The 20,482-nt window shown below is 51.0% G+C and overlaps 1 protein-coding gene across 2 annotated transcripts in view; it reads right to left on the reverse strand.

The window, feature by feature from the left end:
- The window catches only part of LOC142710028 (uncharacterized), a 29,994-nt gene that overhangs the window by 7,008 nt on the left and 2,504 nt on the right, over positions 1–20,482 (reverse strand). For both annotated transcript variants that reach the window (XM_075848515.1, XM_075848516.1), the window contains exon 3: positions 17,312–17,571. In XM_075848515.1, the coding sequence (XP_075704630.1) occupies positions 17,317–17,571 (255 nt within the window). In that variant the 3' untranslated portion in view covers positions 17,312–17,316. The remainder of the gene's footprint in view (positions 1–17,311; positions 17,572–20,482) is intronic.

Below are 20,482 nucleotides of genomic sequence, written 5' to 3' on the forward strand. Positions count from 1 at the left end.
TGATCACACATCACACATCACACTGATCACACATCTCACTGGTCACACATCACACTGGTCACACATCACACTGGTCACACGTCACACATCTCACTGGTCACACATCACACTGATCACACATCACACTGATCACACATCTCACTGGTCACACATCTCACTGGTCACACATCACACTGGTCACACATCACACTGATCACACATCACACTGATCACACATCACACTGATCACACATCACACTGATCACACTGGTCACACATCACACTGATCACACATCACACGTCACACATCACACTGATCACACATCACATGGATCACACATCACACTGATCACACATCACACATCACACGTCACACATCACACTGATCACACATCTCACTGATCACACATCTCACTGATCACACATCACACTGGTCACACATCACACTGATGACACATCACACCGGTCACACTGGTCACACATCACACATCACACTGATCACACATCACATGGATCACACATCACACTGGTCACACATCACACATCACACTGATCACACATCACATGGATCACACATCACACTGATCACACATCACACTGATCACACATCACACTGATCACACATCACACTTCACATGGATCACACTGATCACACATCACACTGATCACACATCACATGGATCACACTGGTCACACATCTCACTGGTCACACATCACACTGATCACACATCACACTGGTCACACATCACACTGGTCACACATCACACTGATCACACGTCACACATCACACTGATCACACATCACACTGGTCACACATCACACTGATCACACATCACACGTCACACATCACACTGATCACACATCACACTGGTCACACATCTCACTGGTCACACATCACACTGGTCACACATCTCACTGGTCACACATCTCACTGGTCACACATCTCACTGGTCACACATCACACTGGTCACACATCTCACTGGTCACACATCACACTGATCACACATCACACTGGTCACACATCACACTGGTCACACATCACACTGATCACACGTCACACATCACACTGATCACACATCACACTGGTCACACATCACACTGATCACACATCACACGTCACACATCACACATCACACTGGTCACACATCACACTGGTCACACATCTCACTGGTCACACATCTCACTGGTCACACATCACACTGGTCACACATCACACCGGTCACACATCACACCGGTCACACTGGTCACACATCACACATCACACTGATCACATGGATCACACTGATCACACATCACACTGATCACACATCACACTTCACATGGATCACACTGATCACACATCACACTGATCACACATCACATGGATCACACTGGTCACACATCTCACTGGTCACACATCACACTGATCACACATCACACTGGTCACACATCACACTGATCACACTGGTCACACATCACACTGGTCACACATCACACTGGTCACACATCACACATCACACTGGTCACACATCACATGGATCACACTGATCACACATCACACTGATCACACATCACACTGGTCACACATCACATGGATCACACTGATCACACATCACACTGATCACACATCACATGGATCACACTGATCACACATCACACTGATCACACATCACACTGGTCACACATCACATGGATCACACTGATCATACATCACACTGATCACACATCACACTGGTCACACATCACACTGATCACACATCACACTGATCACACGTCACACTGATCACACTTCACATGGATCACACTAGTCACACATCACACTGATTACACATCACACATCACACTGGTCACACATCACACGTCACACATCACACATCACACTGGTCACACGTCACACTGATCACACGTCACACTGATCACACTGATCACACATGTCACACTTCACATGTATCACACTAGTCACACATCACACTGATCACACATCACACTGATCACACATCACACGTCACACATCACACTGGTCACACATCACACGTCACACATCACACTGATCACACATCACACTGGTCACACTGGTCACACTGATCACACATCTCACTGATCACACATCTCACTGATCACACATCACACTGATCACACATCACACTGATCACACTGATCACATATCACACTGGTCACACATCACACTGATCACACATCACACTGGTCACACATCACACTGATCACACATCACATGGATCACACATCACACTGATCACACATCATACATCACACATCACATGGATCACACATCACACTGATCACACATCACACTGATCACACATCACACTGGTCACACATCACATGGATCACACTGATCACACATCACACTGATCACACATCACATGGATCACACTGATCACACATCACACTGATCACACTGATCACACATCACATGGATCACACATCACACGGATCACACTGGTCACACATCACACTGGTCACACATCACACTGGTCACACATCACACTGGTCACACATCACACTGGTCACACATCACACTGGTCACACATCACACTGATCACACATCACACTGATCACACGGATCACACTTCACATGGATCACACTGATCACACATCACACTGGTCACACTTCACATGGATCACACTAGTCACACATCACACTGATCACACATCACACTGATCACACTGGTCACACTGATCACACATCACACTGATCACACTGATCACACATCACATGGATCACACATCACACATCACACATCACATGGATCACACATCACACTGGTCACACATCACACATCACACTGATCACACATCACACTGGTCACACATCACACTGATCACACATCACACTGGTCACACATCACATGGATCACACTGATCACACATCACACTGATCACACATCACATGGATCACATGGATCACACATCACACTGATCACACATCACACTGGTCACACATCACACTGGTCACACATCACACTGATCACACATCACACTGATCACACATCACACTGATCACACGTCACACTGGTCACACATCACACTGGTCACACGTCACACATGTCACACATCACACTGGTCACACATCACACTGGTCACACATCACACTGATCACACTGGTCACACATCACACTGATCACACATCACACTGATCACACATCACACGTCACACATCACACTGGTCACACTGATCACACATCACACATCACACTGATCACACTGATCACACTGGTCACACATCACACTGATCACACATCACACTGGTCACACATCACATGGATCACACATCACACTGGTCACACATCTCACTGGTCACACATCTCACATCACACGTCACACATCACACTGATCACACATCACACTGGTCACACATCACACTGGTCACACATCACACTGATCACACTGATCACACAACACACGTCACACATCACACTGATCACACATCACACTGGTCACACATCACACATCACACTGATCACACATCACACTGGTCACACATCACACTGGTCACACATCACACATCACACTGGTCACACATCTCACTGGTCACACATCACACTGGTCACACATCACACTGGTCACACATCACACTGGTCACACATCACACTGGTCACACATCACACTGATCACACATCACACTGATCACACATCACACTGATCACACATCACACTGGTCACACATCACACTGATCACACTGGTCACACATCACACTGGTCACACATCACACTGGTCACACGTCACACATCACACATCACACTGATCACACTGGTCACACATCTCACTGGTCACACATCACACTGGTCACACGTCACACATCACACTGATCACACTGGTCACACATCACACTGATCACACATCACACTGATCACACATCACACTGATCACACATCACACGTCACACTGATCACACGTCACACTGGTCACACATCTCACTGGTCACACATCACACTGGTCACTGATCACACATCACACTGGTCACACATCACACTGATCACACGTCACACATCACACGTCACACATCACACGGACCACACATCACACTGGTCACACATCACACGTCACACATCACACTGATCACACATCACACTGATCACACATCTCACTGGTCACACATCACACTGGTCACACATCACACTGGTCACACATCACACGTCACACATCACACTGGTCACACATCACACTGATCACACATCACACTGATCACACATCACACTGGTCACACATCACACTGATCACACATCACACGTCACACATCTCACTGGTCACACATCACACTGATCACACATCACACTGGTCACACATCACACCGATCACACATCACACCGGTCACACATCACACATCACACCGATCACACATCACACTGATCACACATCACACTGGTCACACATCACACTGATCACACATCACACGTCACACATCTCACTGGTCACACATCACACTGATCACACATCACACTGGTCACACATCACACATCACACCGGTCACACAGGTCACACATCACACTGGTCACACATCACACTGATCACACATCACACTGGTCACACATCACACGTCACACATCACACTGATCACACATCACACTGGTCACACATCTCACTGGTCACACATCACACTGATCACACATCACACTGGTCACACATCACACCGATCACACATCACACCGGTCACACAGGTCACACATCACACTGGTCACACATCACACTGATCACACATCACACTGATCACACATCACACTGGTCACACATCACACGTCACACATCACACTGATCACACATCACACTGGTCACACATCACATGGATCACACATCACACTGGTCACACATCACACATCACACTGATCACACATCACACTGGTCACACGTCACACATCACACTGGTCACACATCACACTGGTCACACATCTCACTGGTCACACATCTCACTGGTCACACATCTCACTGGTCACACATCACACTGGTCACACATCACACTGATCACACATCACACTGATCACACATCACATGGATCACACTGATCACACATCACACTGATCACACATCACACTGGTCACACATCACACTGGTCACACATCACACTGATCACACATCACATGGATCACACTGATCACACTGATCACACATCACATGGATCACACTGATCACATGGATCACACTGATCACACTGATCACACATCACATGGATCACACTGGTCACACATCTCACTGGTCACACATCACACATCACACTGGTCACACATCACACTGGTCACACATCACACTGGTCACACTGGTCACACATCACACTGGTCACACATCACACATCACACGTCACACTGGTCACACATCACACTGGTCACACATCACACTGATCACACATCACACTGATCACACATCACATGGATCACACTGATCACACATCACACTGATCACACATCACACTGGTCACACATCACACTGGTCACACATCACACTGATCACACTGGTCACACATCACATGGATCACACTGATCACACTGATCACACATCACATGGATCACACTGATCACATGGATCACACTGATCACACTGATCACACATCACATGGATCACACTGGTCACACATCTCACTGGTCACACATCACACTGGTCACACATCACACTGGTCACACATCACACTGGTCACACTGGTCACACATCACACTGGTCACACATCACACGTCACACTGGTCACACATCACACTGGTCACACATCACACTGGTCACACATCACACTGATCACACATCACATGGATCACACTGATCACACATCACACTGATCACACATCACACTGGTCACACGTCACACTGGTCACACGTCACACTGGTCACACGTCACACTGGTCACACGTCACACTGATCACACGTCACACTGATCACACATCACACTGGTCACACTTCACATGGATCACACTAGTCACACATCACACATCACACGTCACACATCACACTGGTCACACGTCACACTGATCACACGTCACACTGATCACACGTCACACTGATCACACGTCACACTGATCACACGTCACACTGATCACACGTCACACTGATCACACGTCACACTGATCACACATCACACTGGTCACACATCACATGGATCACACTGATCACACATCACACTGATCACACATCACACTGGTCACACATCTCACTGATCACACATCACACTGGTCACACATCACACTGATCACACATCACACTGGTCACACATCACACTGGTCACACATCACACTGATCACACGTCACACTGATCACACGTCACACTGATCACACGTCACACTGATCACACGTCACACTGATCACACGTCACACTGATCACACGTCACACTGATCACACATCACACTGGTCACACATCACATGGATCACACTGATCACACATCACACTGATCACACATCACACTGGTCACACATCTCACTGATCACACATCACACTGGTCACACATCACACTGATCACACATCACACTGGTCACACATCACACTGGTCACACATCACACTGATCACACATCACACTGGTCACACATCACACTGATCACACATCACACTGATCACACATCACACTGGTCACACATCACACATCACACTGATCACACTGATCACACATCACACTGATCACACATCACACTGGTCACACATCACACTGATCACACGTCACACATCACACTGGTCACACTGGTCACACATCACACTGGTCACACATCTCACTGGTCACACATCACACTGATCACACATCACACTGATCACACATCACACTGGTCACACATCACACTGATCACACTGGTCACACATCACACTGATCACACATCACACTGGTCACACATCACACTGATCACACATCACACTGATCACACATCTCACTGGTCACACATCACACTGATCACACATCACACTGGTCACACATCACATGGATCACACATCACACGTCACACATCGCACTGATCACACATCACACTGGTCACACATCACACGTCACACATCACACTGATCACACATCACACTGGTCACACATCACACTGATCACACATCACACTGATCACACATCACACTGGTCACACATCACACATCACACTGATCACACATCACACTGATCACACATCACACTGATCACACGTCACACTGATCACACATCACACTGGTCACACATCTCACTGGTCACACATCTCACTGGTCACACATCACACTGGTCACACATCACACATCACACTGATCACACATCACACTGGTCACACATCACACATCACACTGATCACACATCACACTGATCACACATCACACTGATCACACATCACACTGGTCACACATCTCACTGGTCACACATCTCACTGGTCACACATCACACTGGTCACACATCTCACTGGTCACACATCACACTGGTCACACTGATCACACATCACACTGGTCACACATCACACTGATCACACATCACACATCACACTGATCACACATCTCACTGGTCACACATCACACTGGTCACACATCACACGTCACACATCACACTGATCACACATCACACATCACACTGATCACACATCACACTGATCACACATCACACATCACACTGGTCACACATCTCACTGGTCACACATCTCACTGGTCACACATCTCACTGGTCACACATCACACTGGTCACACATCTCACTGGTCACACATCACACTGGTCACACATCACACCGGTCACACATCACACCGGTCACACATCACACCGGTCACACATCACACCGGTCACACTGGTCACACATCACACATCACACTGATCACACATCACACTGATCACACATCACATGGATCACACTGGTCACACATCTCACTGGTCACACATCACACTGGTCACACATCACACTGGTCACACATCACACTGGTCACACATCACACTGGTCACACATCACACTGATCACACTGGTCACACATCACACTGGTCACACATCACACTGGTCACACATCACACTGGTCACACATCACACATGTCACACATCACACTGGTCACACATCACATGGATCACACTGATCACACATCACACTGATCACACATCACACTGGTCACACATCACATGGATCACACTGATCACACATCACACTGATCACACTGATCATACATCACACTGATCACACGTCACACTGATCACACATCACACTGGTCACACATCACACTGGTCACACATCACACTGGTCACACATCACACTGGTCACACATCACACTGATCACACATCACACTGATCACACGTCACACTGATCACACGTCACACTGATCACACATCACACTGATCACACATCACACTGGTCACACTTCACATGGATCACACTAGTCACACATCACACTGATCACACATCACACATCACACTGATCACACGTCACACATCACACTGGTCACACGTCACACTGATCACACGTCACACTGATCACACATCACACTGGTCACACTTCACATGGATCACACTAGTCACACATCACACTGATCACACATCACACTGATCACACATCACACTGGTCACACATCACACTGATCACACATCACACTGATCACACATCACACTGATCACACATCACACTGGTCACACATCACACTGGTCACACATCACACGGATCACACATCACACGGATCACACATCACACGGATCACACATCACATGGATCACACATCACATGGATCACACATCACACTGATCACACATCATACATCACACATCACATGGATCACACATCACACTGATCACACATCACACATTACACATCACACTGGTCACACATCACACATCACACTGGTCACACATCACACTGGTCACACATCACACTGATCACACATCACACTGGTCACACATCACATGGATCACACTGATCACACATCACACTGATCACACATCACATGGATCACACTGATCACACATCACACTGATCACACATCACACTGGTCACACATCACACATCATACATCACACATCACATGGATCACACATCACACTGATCACACATCACACATTACACATCACACTGGTCACACATCACACATGTCACACATCACACTGATCACACATCACACTGGTCACACATCACATGGATCACACTGATCACACATCACAGTGATCACACATCACATGGATCACACTGATCACACTGATCACACATCACACTGGTCACACATCATACATCACACATCACATGGATCACACATCACACTGATCACACATCACACATCACACATCACACTGGTCACACATCACACAGGTCACACATCACACTGGTCACACATCACACTGGTCACACATCACACTGATCACACATCACACTGGTCACACATCACATGGATCACACTGATCACACATCACACTGATCACACATCACATGGATCACACTGATCACACATCACACTGATCACACTGATCACACATCACACTGGTCACACATCACATGGATCACACATCACACGGATCACACTGATCATACATCACACTGGTCACACATCACACTGGTCACACATCACACTGGTCACACATCACACTGGTCACACATCACACTGGTCACACATCACACTGGTCACACATCACACTGGTCACACATCACACTGGTCACACATCACACTGATCACACGGATCACACTTCACATGGATCACACTGATCACACTTCACATGGATCACACTAGTCACACATCACACTGGTCACACATCACACTGGTCACACATCACACTGATCACACATCACATGGATCACACATCACACTGATCACACATCACACTGATCACACATCACACTGGTCACACATCACACCGGTCACACATCACACTGGTCACACGTCACACTGATCACACATCACACGGATCACACTTCACATGGATCACACTGATCACACATCACACTGGTCACACTTCACATGGATCACACTAGTCACACATCACACTGGTCACACTGATCACACATCACACATCACACTGATCACACTGATCACACATCACACTGGTCACACATCACACTGATCACACATCACACTGATCACACATCACACTGGTCACACATCACATGGATCACACATCACACTGATCACACATGTCACACTGATCACACATGTCACACATCACACTGGTCACACATCACACTGGTCACACATCACACTGATCACACATCACACATCACACTGATCACACATATCACACATCACACTGATCACACATCACACTGGTCACACATCACACTGATCACACATCACACGGATCACACTTCACATGGATCACACGGATCACACATCACACGGATCACACTTCACATGGATCACACTGATCACACATCACACTGGTCACACTGATCACACATCACACTGGTCACACATCACACTGATCACACATCACACTGATCACACATCACACTGGTCACACATCACACTGGTCACACATCACATGGATCACACTGGTCACACATCACACTGGTCACACATCTCACTGGTCACACATCACACTGGTCACACATCACACTGGTCACACATCACACTGGTCACACATCACACTGGTCACACATCACACTGGTCACACATCACACTGGTCACACATCTCACTGATCACACATCACACGGATCACACATCACACTGGTCACACATCACACGGATCACACTGGTCACACATCTCACTGGTCACACATCACACTGGTCACACATCACACGGATCACACTGATCACACATCACACTGGTCACACTGATCACACATCACACTGATCACACTGATCACACATCACATGGATCACACTGATCACACATCTCACTGATCACACATCACACGGATCACACTGATCACACATCACACTGGTCACACTGATCACACATCACACTGATCACACTGATCACACATCACATGGATCACACTGGTCACACATCACACTGGTCACACATCTCACTGGTCACACATCTCACTGGTCACACATCTCACTGGTCACACATCTCACTGGTCACACATCTCACTGGTCACACTTCACACTGATCACACATCACACTGGTCACACATCACACTGGTCACACATCACACTGGTCACACATCTCACTGATCACACATCACACTGGTCACACATCACACTGGTCACACATCACACTGGTCACACATCACACTGGTCACACATCACACTGGTCACACATCTCACTGGTCACACATCTCACTGGTCACACATCACACGGATCACACTGATCATACATCACACTGGTCACACATCACACGGATCACACATCACACTGGTCACACTGGTCACACATCTCACTGATCACACATCTCACTGATCACACATCACACTGGTCACACATCACACTGGTCACACTGGTCACACATCTCACTGATCACACATCACACTGGTCACACATCACACTGGTCACACATCACACTGGTCACACATCTCACTGATCACACTGGTCACACATCACACTGGTCACACATCACACTGGTCACACATCACACTGGTCACACATCACACTGGTCACACATCACACGGATCACACATCACACTGGTCACACATCACACGGATCACACTGATCACACATCACACTGATCACACTGATCACACTGGTCACACATCACACTGGTCACACATCACACTGGTCACACATCACACTGGTCACACATCACACTGATCACACTGATCACACATCACACTGATCACACATCACACTGATCACACATCACACTGGTCACACATCACATGGATCACACTGGTCACACATCACACTGGTCACACATCACACTGGTCACACATCACACTGGTCACACATCACACTGATCACACTGATCACACATCACACTGGTCACACATCACACGTCACACATCACACTGATCACACATCACACTGATCACACATCTCACTGGTCACACATCACACTGGTCACACATCACACTGGTCACACATCACACTGATCACACATCACACTGGTCACACATCACACTGATCACACATCACACATCACACTGATCACACATCACACTGATCACACATCTCACTGGTCACACATCACACTGGTCACACATCACACTGATCACACATCTCACTGGTCACACATCACACTGGTCACACGTCACACTGGTCACACATCACACTGGTCACACGTCACACATCACACTGATCACACATCACACTGGTCACACATCACACTGGTCACACATGACACTGGTCACACATCACACTGGTCACACATCTCACTGGTCACACATCTCACTGGTCACACATCTCACTGGTCACACATCACACTGGTCACACGTCACACATCACACTGATCACACATCTCACTGGTCACACATCACACTGGTCACACATCACACTGATCACACATCACACGTCACACATCACACTGATCACACATCACACTGATCACACATCACACTGGTCACACATCACACTGATCACACATCACACTGATCACACATCACACTGATCACACATCACATGGATCACACATCACACTGGTCACACATCACACATCACACTGGTCACACATCACACTGATCACACATCACACGTCACACATCACACTGATCACACATCACACTGGTCACACATCACACATCACACTGGTCACACATCACACTGATCACACATCACACGTCACACATCACACTGATCACACATCTCACTGGTCACACATCACACTGGTCACACATCACACGTCACACATCACACTGATCACACATCACACTGATCACACATCACACTGGTCACACATCACACTGATCACACGTCACACATCACACTGGTCACACATCTCACTGGTCACACATCACACTGATCACACATCACACTGGTCACACATCACACGTCACACATCACACTGATCACACATCACACTGGTCACACATCACACTGATCACACATCACACTGATCACACAGATCACACATCACACTGATCACACTGATCACACGTCACACATCACACTGATCACACATCTCACTGGTCACACATCACACTGATCACACATCACACTGATCACACATCACACTGGTCACACATCACACTGATCACACATCACACTGATCACACATCACACTGGTCACACATCTCACTGGTCACACATCACACTGGTCACACTGATCACACATCACACTGATCACACATCACACATCACACTGATCACACATCACACTGGTCACACATCTCACTGGTCACACATCACACTGATCACACATCACACTGGTCACACATCTCACTGGTCACACATCACACTGGTCACACTGGTCACACATCACACTGATCACACATCACACTGGTCACACATCTCACTGGTCACACATCACACTGATCACACGTCACACATCACACTGATCACACATCTCACTGGTCACACATCACACTGATCACACATCTCACTGGTCACACATCACACTGATCACACATCACACATCACACTGGTCACACATCTCACTGGTCACACATCTCACTGGTCACACATCACACTGGTCACACATCACACTGGTCACACATCACACATCACACTGATCACACATCACACTGATCACACATCACACTGGTCACACATCTCACTGGTCACACATCTCACTGGTCACACATCACACTGGTCACACATCACACTGGTCACACATCACACATCACACTGGTCACACTGGTCACACATCACACTGATCACACATCACACTGATCACACATCACATGGATCACACTGATCACACATCACATGGATCACACTGGTCACACATCTCACTGGTCACACATCACACTGATCACACATCACACTGATCACACTGGTCACACATCACACTGGTCACACATCACACTGGTCACACATCACATGGATCACACATCACACTGATCACACATCACACTGGTCACACATCACACTGGTCACACATCACACTGGTCACACATCACACTGGTCACACATCACACTGGTCACACATCACACATCACACTGATCACACGTCACACTGATCACACGTCACACTGATCACACATCACACTGATCACACATCACACTGATCACACATCACACTGATCACACGTCACACTGATCACACGTCACACTGATCACACATCACACTGATCACACATCACACTGATCACACATCACACTGATCACACTGATCACACATCACACTGGTCACACTTCACATGGATCACACTAATCACACATCACACTGATCACACATCACACTGGTCACACATCACACTGGTCACACATCTCACTGATCACACATCACACTGGTCACACATCACACATCACACTGATCACACATCACACTGGTCACACATCACACTGGTCACACATCACACTGGTCACACATCACATGGATCACACTGATCACACATCACACTGATCACACATCACACTGGTCACACATCACATGGATCACACATCTCACTGGTCACACATCACACTGATCACACGGATCACACTTCACATGGATCACACTAGTCACACATCACACTGATCACACATCACACTGATCACACTGGTCACACATCACATGTATCACACTGGTCACACATCACACTGATCACACATCACACTGGTCACACATCACACTGTTCACACATCACACTGGTCACACATCACACTGGTCACACATCACACTGGTCACACTGGTCACACATCACACTGGTCACACTGATCACACATCACACGGATCACACTGATCACACTTCACATGGATCACACTAGTCACACATCACACTGGTCACACTGATCACACTGGTCACACATCACACTGGTCACACATCACACTGGTCACACAGGTCACACATCACACTGATCACACATCACACTGGTCACACATCACACCGGTCACACATCACACCGGTCACACATCACACTGGTCACACATCACACCGGTCACACATCACACCGGTCACACATCACACTGATCACACATCACACTGGTCACACATCACACTGGTCACACATCACACGGATCACACATCACACGGATCACACTGATCACACATCACACGGATCACACGGATCACACATCACACTGATCACACTGATCACACTGGTCACACATCACACGGATCACACATCACACTGGTCACACATCACATTGGTCACACATCACACTGGTCACACATGACATGGATCACACTGATCACACATCACACTGGTCACACATCTCACTGATCACACATCTCACTGATCACACTGGTCACACATCACACTGATCACACATCACACTGATCACACATCACACTGGTCACACGTCACACTGATCACACATCTCACTGATCACACATCTCACTGATCACACTGATCACACTGGTCACACATCTCACTGGTCACACATCACACTGGTCACACGTCACACGGATCACACATCACACTGGTCACACATCACACTGGTCACACATCACACTGGTCACACATCACACTGGTCACACATCACACTGGTCACACATCACACGGATCACACTGATCACACATCACACTGGTCACACATCACACTGATCACACTGATCACACATCACACTGATGACACATCACACTGGTCACACGGATCACACATCACACGGATCACACTGATCACACTGGTCACACATCTCACTGGTCACACATCTCACTGGTCACACATCACACTGATCACACATCACACTGGTCACACGTCACACTGATCACACGTCACACTGATCACACATCACACTGATCACATCACACTGGTCACACGGATCACACATCACACGGATCACACTGATCACACTGGTCACACATCACACTGGTCACACATCTCACTGGTCACACATCTCACTGGTCACACATCACACTGATCACACATCACACTGGTCACACATCACACTGGTCACACATCACACTGATCACACATCACACTGATCACACATCACACTGATCACACTGATCACACGTCACACTGGTCACACGTCACACTGATCACACATCACACTGATCACACATCACACTGATCACACATCACACTGATCACACTGGTCACACGTCACACTGATCACACATCACACTGGTCACACATCACACTGATCACACGTCACACTGATCACACGTCACACTGATCACACGTCACACTGATCACACATCACACTGGTCACACGTCACACTGATCACACGTCACACTGATCACACATCTCACTGGTCACACATCACACTGATCACACATCACACATCTCACTGATCACACATCACACTGATCACACATCACACATCTCACTGATCACACATCACACTGATCACACATCTCACTGATCACACATCACACTGGTCACACATCACACTGGTCACACATCACACTGGTCACACATCACACTGGTCACACATCACACTGATCACACATCACACCGATCACACATCACACATCTCACTGATCACACATCACACTGGTCACACATCACACTGGTCACACATCACACTGGTCACACATCACACTGATCACATCCACCCCCTCTGAGTATTGTATCTGCCACATCATGACGGAGGAGACCTGCGCTTCTCCACACCTGCAGCATCTGTACTCCGCTCACTTATCAGTAATAGAATACACACCGATCCACCATAACCACCCGCCTAACACTGTGTAGTCGCCCTCGCGCCCCCGCACAGCTCTTATCCGTCGTCATGGACTCCACAAGACGTCTGGAGGTTCCCGCGGTCTCCGGCACAAGACGTGGCGGGGGCACTATCCTGCTGACGGGAGGCACTATCCTGCTGAAAGGGGGGCACTACCCTGCTGACGGGGGGCACTATCCTGCTGACGGGGGGGGCACTACCCTGCTGACGGGGGGGCACTACCCTGCTGACGGGGGGGGGCACTACCCTGCTGACGGGGGGGGGCACTACCCTGCTGACGGGGGGGGCACTACCCTGCTGACGGGGGGGGCACTATCCTGCTGACGGGGGGGGGGGCACTATCCTGCTGACGGGGGGGGGGGCACTATCCTGCTGACGGGAGGCACTATCCTGCTGAAAGGGGGGCACTACCCTGCTGACGGGGGGCACTATCCTGCTGACGGGGGGCACTATCCTGCTGACGGGGGGCACTATCCTGCTGACGGGGGGCACTATCCTGCTGACGGGGGGCACTATCCTGCTGACGGGGGGCACTACCCTGCTGACGGGGGGGTGGCACTATCCTGCTGCGTGTCCTGTCATTTCTCTAATCCCATCAAAATATTTAGTGGAATACGGATCACGTGCGGGACGGGCCAGACGTACCACAAATAGACGCTCTTGGCATGCGTCAGCCCATTGGAGACTATTGCTGCATCTGGCGAGACAAGCGTAGTGTGAACACGGCCTTTGGCTTCATTCAGACGGGTCTGGGATATGAGGCTGTAAGTCGGGCTTGGACTCGCAGCCATAATGCAGACGCTAAAATCCAGCTGTGAATGAGACCTTGTGCTCATCCTCCGTGGTCTTACCTGTGTCAGCGGCGGCGGGACGGTGGGGGACGGGGCCTGCTTTTAATATTCTCACATTTTGGAATATGTCGTTCTGCTGCTCGTGGAGCAAAGCGCCGGCTGCAATGAGGACAAGCCACGTAATCCGGGTTCTCCTGTGGGGGATGAGGAGGCAGATCGGATATCTTTCCCCCTCTGGCAACAACGTCCTGCACTACCCGCGCCTGGCGAATTGTCCTCAAGAAAGACTCGTGTTTCTGACGCCAGCCGATTTCTCTCACCTACAAGAAAAGATAAATGAGAACGTGTACGGGGGAAATACAGGACAATAAGCCAAAAAGAAGCCAAAGTCAGTGGAGAACGAGGGACCGGCCGGGAGGTAAGGAGAACGAGTGACCGGGCGGGAGGTAAGGAGAACGAGGGACCGGCCGGGAGGTAAGGGAGCCGGGAGGTAAGGAGAACGAGGGACCGGGCGGGAGGTAAGGAGAACGAGGGACCGGGCGGGAGGTAAGGAGAACGAGGGACCGGGCGGGAGGTAAGGAGAACGATTGACCGGGCGGGAGGTAAGGAGAACGAGGGACCGGCCGGGAGGTAAGGGAGCCGGGAGGTAAGGAGAACGAGGGACCGGGCGGGAGGTAAGGAGAACGAGGGACCGGCCGGGAGGTAAGGGAGCCGGGAGGTAAGGAGAACGAGGGACCGGGCGGGAGGTAAGGAGAACGAGGGACCGGCCGGGAGGTAAGGGAGCCGGGAGGTAAGGAGAACGAGGGACCGGGCGGGAGGTAAGGAGAACGAGGGACCGGGCGGGAGGTAAGGAGAACGAGGGACCGGGCGGGAGGTAAGGAGAACGAGGGACCGGGCGGGAGGTAAGGAGAACGAGGGACCGGGCGGGAGGTAAGGAGAACGAGGGACCGGCCGGGAGGTAAGGGGGCCGGGAGGTAAGGAGAACGAGGGACCGGGCGGGAGGTAAGGGGGCCGGGAGGTAAGGAGAACGAGTGACCGGGCGGGAGGTAAGGAGAACGAGGGACCGGCCGGGAGGTAAGGAGAACGAGGGACCGGCCGGGAGGTAAGGAGAACGAGGGACCGGCCGGGAGGTAAGGGGGCCGGGAGGTAAGGAGAACGAGGGACCGGCCGGGAGGTAAGGGAGCCGGGAGGTAAGGAGAACGAGGGACCGGGCGGGAGGTAAGGAGAACGAGGGACCGGGCGGGAGGTAAGGAGAACGAGGGACCGGCCGGGAGGTAAGGGAGCCGGGAGGTAAGGAGAACGAGGGACCGGGCGGGAGGTAAGGAGAACGAGGGACCGGGCGGGAGGTAAGGAGAACGAGGGACCGGGCGGGAGGTAAGGAGAACGAGGGACCGGGCGGGAGGTAAGGAGAACGAGGGACCGGCCGGGAGGTAAGGGGGCCGGGAGGTAAGGAGAACGAGGGACCGGGCGGGAGGTAAGGGGGCCGGGAGGTAAGGAGAACGAGTGACCGGGCGGGAGGTAAGGAGAACGAGGGACCGGCCGGGAGGTAAGGAGAACGAGGGACCGGCCGGGAGGTAAGGAGAACGAGGGACCGGCCGGGAGGTAAGGGGGCCGGGAGGTAAGGAGAACGAGGGACCGGCCGGGAGGTAAGGGAGCCGGGAGGTAAGGAGAACGAGGGACCGGCCGGGAGGTAAGGGGGCCGGGAGGTAAGGAGAACGAGGGACCGGCCGGGAGGTAAGGAGAACGAGGGACCGGGCGGGAGGCAAGGAGAACGAGGGACCGGGCGGGAGGCAAGGAGAACGCGGGACCGGGCGGGAGGCAAGGAGAACGCGGGACCGGGCGGGAGGCAAGGAGAACGAGGGACCGGCCGGGAGGCAAGGAGAACGAGGGACAAGGCAGGAGGTAAGAGGCCGGAGGGAAGAAGAACGAGGGACCGGGCAGCCGGAGGGAAGGAGAACGAGGGACCGGGCAGCCGGAGGGAAGGAGAACGAGGGACCGGGCAGCCGGAGGGAAGGAGAACGAGGGACCGGGCAGCCGGAGGGAGAATGAGAGACAAGGCAGGAGGTAAGAGGCCGAAAGAAAGGAGAACGAGGGACCGGGCAGGAGGTAAGAGGCCGAGAGGAAAGAGAACGAGGGACCGGGCAGGAGGTAAGAGGCCGAGAGGAAAGAGAACGAGGGACCGGGCAGCCGGAGGGAAGGAGAACGAGGGACCGGGCAGCCGGAGGGAAGGAGAACGAGGGACCGGGCAGCCGGAGGGAAGGAGAACGAGGGACCGGGCAGCCGGAGGGAAGAGGCCGGGAGGAGGGAGAATGAGGGACAAGGCAGGAGGTGAGAGGCCGAGAGGAAGGAGAACGAGGGACCGGGCAGGAGGTGAGAGGCCGAGAGGAAGGAGAACGAGGGACCGGGCAGCCGGAGGGAAGGAGAACGAGGGACCGGGCAGCCGGAGGGAAGGAGAACGAGGGACCGGGCAGCCGGAGGGAAGGAGAACGAGGGACCGGGCAGCCGGAGGGAAGGAGAACGAGGGACGGGGCAGCTGGAGGGAAGGAGAACGAGGGACCGGGCAGCCGGAGGGAAGAGACCGGGAGGAGGGAGAATGAGGGACAAGGCAGGAGGTGAGAGGCCGAGAGGAAGGAGAACGAGGGACAAGGCAGGAGGTAAGAGGCCGGAGGGAAGGAGAACGAGGGACCGGGCAGCCGGAGGGAAGGAGAACGAGGGACCGGGCAGCCGGAGGGAAGGAGAATGAGGGACCGGGCAGCCGGAGGGAAGGAGAACGAGGAACCGGGCAGCCGGAGGGAGAATGAGAGACAAGGCAGGAGGTAAGAGGCCGAAAGGAAGGAGAACGAGGGACCGGGCAGGAGGTAAGAGGCCGAGAGGAAGGAGAACGAGGACCGGGCAGCCGGAGGGAAGGAGAACGAGGGACCGGGCAGCCGGAGGGAAGGAGAACGAGGGACCGGGCAGCCGGAGGGAAGGAGAACGAGGGACCGGGCAGCCGGAGGGAAGGAGAACGAGGGACCGGGCAGCCGGAGGGAGAATGAGAGACAAGGCAGGAGGTAAGAGGCCGAAAGAAAGGAGAACGAGGGACCGGGCAGGAGGTAAGAGGCCGAGAGGAAAGAGAACGAGGGACCGGGCAGCCGGAGGGAAGGAGAACGAGGGACCGGGCAGCCGGAGGGAAGGAGAACGAGGGACCGGGCAGCCGGAGGGAAGGAGAACGAGGGACCGGGCAGCCGGAGG

Source organism: Rhinoderma darwinii, unplaced genomic scaffold (genome assembly GCF_050947455.1).
Source record: "Rhinoderma darwinii isolate aRhiDar2 unplaced genomic scaffold, aRhiDar2.hap1 Scaffold_421, whole genome shotgun sequence".
NCBI lineage: Eukaryota > Metazoa > Chordata > Amphibia > Anura > Rhinodermatidae > Rhinoderma > Rhinoderma darwinii.